This window comes from Rutidosis leptorrhynchoides, chromosome 4, assembly GCF_046630445.1.
Source record: "Rutidosis leptorrhynchoides isolate AG116_Rl617_1_P2 chromosome 4, CSIRO_AGI_Rlap_v1, whole genome shotgun sequence".
Classification (NCBI taxonomy): Eukaryota; Viridiplantae; Streptophyta; class Magnoliopsida; order Asterales; family Asteraceae; genus Rutidosis; species Rutidosis leptorrhynchoides.
This window is the reverse complement of record NC_092336.1, coordinates 603,416,047-603,423,039: the sequence shown is the minus strand read 5'-3', so window position 1 is coordinate 603,423,039 and position 6,993 is coordinate 603,416,047. Positions and strand designations below refer to the sequence as shown.

Below are 6,993 nucleotides of genomic sequence, written 5' to 3'. Positions count from 1 at the left end.
CCGGACCAGACCCGGCCCAATTATGTCGGGTTTAGGTTTTTCCCGTCGGGTTCGGGCTTTTTTGCCATCCCTACAAATAAAATATGATATGGTCCAAGATTGGTTAAATAGACTATTAGGCATGGAAAATTAAAACACTTAAGGAGCCTTATGAAAGATTTCTCAGTATGCGTTTAGTGTACATACGATTTTGACGCATCAATTATTTGTTCGTTGGTTTTTTGTTCAATATACTTATATAGTCTTGTTTCAATGGTACTTCTAATATCTCTTAGGATTTAGTCAATCAAACGGGTTTGAGTCCAAATAATTTTTATTCAATTTTTACCATATTAACTACTAGACAAAATTTATGAATAGTATCAGGGGTATTTTCGTCTTTTCAACCTTTTTTTTTTTCCTTTTTCCTTCTTTCTTTCAAGTAACACCACAAAAGCTCCTCATACTTTATTCAAAAATTAAAATCGACCCCCAACACAGGGGGTTAAAGCGTCAAATCAAAATTTTCATAAAATATCTTAAATAAACTCCACTCAAATATTCAACAGGTCATACCTTCTCGCTCTCAACGAGTTAAATTTTTCCGACACCATTCTTAAACTCGAAATAATTTTATGAAAACAGTGTCACTAACTATACGCAAAACGGACACTTTTAAAAAAAACGCTAAATATTTAGGGTTCGAAAATTAGTTAGATCTATTTAACTATTTAATAATTTATTTATTTAATTTTTATTTTGTGTTTTGACGAAAAAAATATTAGGGAGCTTTCTGAAAAAGAATAAACTATTAGGGAAGGAAAATGACAACCCTATAAAAGCCAAGGGTTCGTTCTGCCTATTCCCATTTACTTCACAAGTTTTTCTATAATCCATCTCCACCCGTCACAAAAATTCCGTTTATCAGAGACTCTTGTTATACAGATAGAGGAGATTGAAAAATATATACAGAAACTAGGGTTTCGATGGCTTCAACAGCCGCAGTGCCTTTTTGGAGATCTGCCGGTATGACATACATAACGTATTCCAACATATGCGCTAACCTTGTCAGGAACTGCCTGAAAGAGCCGTACAAATCTGAAGCAATCAGCCGTGAAAAAGTCCATTTCTCCGTTTCCAAATGGGCCGATGGAAAACCAGAGAAACCTAGTAATTTCTTATCTTTATTTAATTGATTCTGTCTTAATTGATTCGTTAGATCTAGGGTTTGTTTTCAACATGCGATTTATTCCATTTGTTTGTATTATAAATATTATGTGACGGCCGGTGAAAATCCCTTTTGACGCAGCACGTTATTCACCGGTTTCATCGCGCGGTTTTGACCTCTATGTGATACGTTTTGTAACATTGCATTCGTTTGAAAAGGTATTTCATAAATGAATATATAAATTTCAGGTTTTTAACTTCTGATGATTCCTACGTATAGATAATCACCATTTAAATGGTTTACAATAATACATCTGTTGACAATACAGTCAAAATAAGGTACATGGTGAATGCAAGTTTCTTGTATATAGCATGTATGACTTCAAGCACATATCTTGTATCACGTATAAGCAAACAGCGGAAGACTTCTAGAAACCTGAGAATAAACATGCTTCAAGTGTCAACACAAAGGTTGGTGAGTTCATAGTTTTAATGATTCGCATAATCTGTATATAAAAGTGGATCACAAGATTTCAGTTGTTCCATCCAGAAACGTTTATCAAAATATTCTACGAAATTGAGCACCCTGGTAACTAAACTTAACGTATATATAATTTGTACCCATTGTATAATCATCTTAAAAATACACGCAAACCAACGTGTACGCTTCTCAAATAGCATACGTCCGTTAAAAGGCTAGTGCTCTAGCTCGGACGGGGATGTCAAGCCCTATGGATCCATATACAACTACTCGCGCCCACCAGTTCTTATAACTGGCAGTTACTAGTTACCAAAGCTAAGGGATTTTCGGTTCAAACTCGGTGTAGAATTTAGTATGTACTTGTGTCCATTGCGTTTAAATTAAAGTGCATGTATTCTCAGCCCAAAAATATATATTGCAAAAGCAATTAAAAAGGGAGCAAATGAAACTCACTGTTTAATATTGATATACAATATTGCAGGAAAGCACGTAGACGCATCGGAGATGATAAACACGAGGTTTGATTCACAAAAATACCCCCGAACATTACCCATAATTTCCTTGGCAATAACCCATATTTTCCTTGGCTCTAGCTCGCTTGGAAACTTGTTTTGAAAATTACTTGGACAGCACACCGTCGTAATTTTTTATGTACATTATTATTTTTGTATCGCAAAAATAATAACACTAATAATAAAAATAATAAGATTAATAATAATCTTAATAATATAATAATAATAATAATAATAATAATAATAATAATAATAATAATAAATAATATAATAAATACGGAGTAAAAATAATGAATTGAATCAGAAGCAGAAATCGCGAATTTATAGATGTGGCCAGCAAAAGGGTGCCATGCGATCGCATGGCTTCCCAAGCCATTTCCCATGCGATCGCATGGGAAGGTATGACAGCTCACAAACTTTTAACTTTTTGTTTGTCGACATAATTATTTAATATAAATATAAATATAATATATTTAATTTATATAATTAATTATATATTATATTAAATTTACGTGCATAGTTAACTTGTAATTTTTGTTCCGATAAGTCGTACATCGTCACTCGACTTATGTCCCGATTTCGGTTTTTCGAACGTCCTTACGTACGCTTAGAAAACTAGCAATTTTCGTTACGTGACGTGTACCTTTATCAAAAATTAAATTTAATCATTGATAACTATGTCACTCTAAGTGTAGCTTTAATCAATTAAGTGTTTTGGTTATTTGCTTCTATAAATCATCGTCTCGCAGTATATACATATACATATATATTTTTTATTTATTTATTTTGAAATAGTGTTTACTGTAGCAAAGTTACTGTAGCAAAGTCAATTTTTACTGTAGCAATTCACTGTAGCAAGTCAATTTCACTGTAGCAAATAGTGATTTTCGAAAACACTGTAGCATTTTTGGGTACCATAGCAATTTGAAAATACTGTAGCAAATTAGTGTTTTACTGGTTCATCTTAAATGCTTTAGTTAATTTATCTAAATATCAATCGAATCAATAAACGAATGTTACTATCGTTTACTAAATAACTTGAAATTATATATATATGTATATATCTTTTTAATATATAAATCAGTTTTTAAATACACCTTGAAAGTTATCTATAAATAAATTTTAATAATAAATATTTCAACTTATCATATATATTCAAATAGATATTTAAACCAATAAGTTTAATGTACGGTATCAAACAATTAATACATTGTTACCTTTTCAAGTTATAGTATATATGTATCTATTTACATATAATTGTTCGCGAATCGTCGAAAACAACCGAAGGGTATTTAAATATATAAAAGTAGTTCAAAAATTTTGAGATTCAGTTGTACAGACTTTGCTTATCATGTCGGAAATGTTAATCATACAAAGATTAAGTTTAAATTTGGTCAGAAATTTTCGGGTCATCACATATTAATATTGAAATATTGATATTGATTGATACTGATTGTATACGTATATATATCCACCTATGTATATATATGTCAGTGATAATTGTTAATAATCCATGTAGTATGCCTAATTTTTTGTAGTATATCTTAGAAGGTGTAATGGTTTTTAGGGTTTCTTTTTGGTTGTTTAATTTCATGGCTGTTATGTCATTTTGGAAGTATTGCGTATGTTTGATAAATTGTTGGGCCAGTTGAAATATAGTTTTTTAAACTCAATAGAATTATTTTTTTCACATTCAATTGTTAATTTGCAATTAGGGGTATTTCCCTGCTTATATTTAACTCATGGGCTTATTGAAATGTGAAAGGCTGCTGAGCTTAGCTTCATGGTTTATTAGATTTTAACCTTAAGCTAATGGTTTAAAATATGTCATAACCATAAGCAGCTTAAAAGCTCATAAGCCATTGACATCGAACTTGCTGGCGTTTCTAAATATAAGGAAGCCTGTAATCTGGAAAATGTAGCTTATCAAACATCTCTTTGCATATTTGTGAATGGTTAGATTTGTAATTGAAAATTAGTTTTGTTGATCATGGAGCATGAGGATTTATACCAGTTCAACTGCGATATTGATCAAGCATATTTCCGCCTAGGGCTAGAAACATACTTGAGAGCAGTAGAAGGGGGGTTTTTGGATTCAGCCTTGTTAACCTTCGGTCCGGTTACCGTGATAACCCGTACCGAGATGATGATCTCGGTAAGGTGGTTATTGATCAATCCTAGATCAGAATTAATCAAGGATTGAGTGCAATAAGGGGTGGAATGGGGTGTTGATAATGTTTATGGGACTTGATGATCGTCTATCACTAACATCGAGTGATCAATCACCATGTCCCTGTCTTGATAGATTTACTTTAGTCAAAATTATGATAACTCCTCGGGCAAAGTCACGAGTGAATCACAAAGGCTAGAGCAATCTCACAGAATCAACAACCTAAAATGAGAGGCCAAGCTCCCTATTTATAGGTTTGGAATCTTTGCGGAAGCAATGTCTGCGCACTCTTTATTGATCCGCAGTAATTATGTGGGACATCCTCGCAGTCTTTAATTTTTGCGGGCTTCCGCAATGCTTTATCTTCTGCGCGGTCCTTGCTTATTCGCGCAGCTTTGCTTGTACTTGCTTTTGTTTTGCCTTTTGCACTTAAAATATACATATAAATGCCTATGTATATAATCAGTTATGGCTGACCACCGGCCGATGGACGGCGCCGATTGGCGGCGAAGGGAAAAACTCTGCCAGGAGTGGTAGGTAAAAACCCCCGAGAAAATTGTGTTGATCTTGTGCCCTAATTGCTTAGCTAGCCCCTTTATTTATAAGAGGGAATTAGGGTTTCGTGGAAGACTTGATGGGCCGCCCGCAGACCAAGCCCAATAGTCTGGCCCGATGGGCAACACACATCATCAGATATTAGCCATGGAATTCCTCTAGTTACCAAGTGACGTGTTGGCTTAGGAAAAAATTACTTTCACCATAGACAATGATGGATACCGGATTAATTATGTAGGGATATAGGTGGTTTGTGCAACTATCCAAAACATTTTTTATGGATAGAGGCAGGTCAATCCACACACATTTTTTTGGTATTTTTCGGCCTGATAAATGAATGAGTATTAGTACACTAATAATCTAGGTTGTTACCTATTTCTGTATAACTTTTTTATATAATAAAATGGTATAGCTGGTTTTGTTGATAATTTAGTTTAAATATACATTTTGGTACTCATCTTTTTAGCTAAATGTTTCTATCTTACCCATTTGCCTCATTGGAGATTAAACTTAACCAAGCCAGATATAAGTGAATAGATGGAGTTGCCACCTCCAAGATGCCTATGAGTTGTAAGCTCTCATTAAACAAATTAGAATTACTGAATTCTAGCTACCTTTGAATTTAGTCAAAACAACAAAACAAAGATAGTTAATTTTACAGGGCCATGATCGTTTGCACACCACCACTTCTATCCTTGTATCACTGAATATGTTGCTTTTGACCATTTAAAGAGTGATATAATAAACATCTTCATTATACTTGGTAACGGTAAATGGTCAAAGGTACTAATATTTGGTGTATGGATAAGAGTGGTGTTGTACCCCTTCATTTAGGCCTGTACTTATGTAGCTTGTGATGGTTTAGGATCAAATTTTGATATATGCTTAGTGGTTTTGTTTATGTTAGGCTTAATGTGTGAATATATGATAGCATCACATGGAGTGTAAACACGTGTTGCAGTTAATCTCCTAGCTTTTGGAATTTTACATTGAACTATATAGACTATCAAACACATATAACATAACCAACTAACACATGCCTTCCACCTGCATGTGTTGTCTTGCCTGCAGCAGCTCACTTGAGATTTGACCTATCAGTTTGGTGTATACATTCAAGTTCATTTGGTTGAGGCTTCACTAAAGTATTATATAACCATGCGTAATAATGCGATGTATATACCCAATACCTACACTTTGAGATACAAGAAGGAAATAAAATGTGGATATTATGTGCCGTTTTCTTGTGAACGTTGGTTGAGCAAAATTGGTTAATGTTTTTTTTTCCTTTTTGCTTTTACACTTGTCAATTTTTCTGCCTTTGATGTTCTATGGCATGATTAGTGTTTTTTGAAATGTTGTGTTGAAGAAAGTTTGTGTTTGTTGATGAACCTGAATTATATCTTGCAACAGTTGTTGACTTTTTCTTACATTTTTTGTTTGAACAGCTATTCGGTCTGATTCTCCTGTCGAGTGAAGCTGGAAGACGTCACATTTCGCATTTGTTACGAAGTATATCTTTTAAATTATAGGGCGTTGTGCTTCTGATTTGGATTTTTAAAGTTGAAGGTCTTCCTTCTCGAACAATGTTATCAATAATAAATCTTGCAGCGTTTTCTTGAACCCGAACCGTATTTGAATCGATTATTTATTGGTCTTTCCTGATATCATAATTTTGATACAATGATCGTCTAGATGTGAGGCTGTTTTTGATTGGCAATAATTTTGCTTTTGATCGACAATAATTCCATGTAGTATCTAACAAGTAACAACTCATTGACACCAAATTATTTGTTGGGTTTGGAATACCAACTTTGACCAAATCAAATTAAAAATAAATACATGTTCCTTAACAAATAAGAGTATGGAAGAGAAATTTAAATGCAACTTTTTAACAAAGTTAATAGTTTTTTTCATGAATCAAAACTTGAAATAATTATGCTCGGCTACTATTGTAACACTCAAGATTAAACTTTTTAAACTGTTACAGTAGTATTACAGTCCAAACTTATTAACATAATACTCCGTACTAAACTATACACCATAGGTGCTGACTGATTCATCGCAGGTATGGTGTAGGGACCGAATAGTATCATCAAATTATACACTTGTTCATACATTTGCTTTAAGAA

General features: G+C 33.3%; 1 protein-coding gene across 1 annotated transcript; it reads left to right on the top strand.

Moving 5' to 3' along the window:
- The first annotated feature begins 884 nt into the window (after positions 1–884).
- Positions 885–6,526, top strand: LOC139903965 (ATP synthase subunit epsilon, mitochondrial). The gene is made up of 2 exons (XM_071885893.1): positions 885–1,149; positions 6,310–6,526. Exons 1-2 carry the CDS (start codon positions 966–968, stop codon positions 6,336–6,338), a joined length of 213 nt encoding a protein of 70 aa, XP_071741994.1. The 5' UTR covers positions 885–965; the 3' UTR covers positions 6,339–6,526.
- Positions 6,527–6,993: the final 467 nt, after the last annotated feature.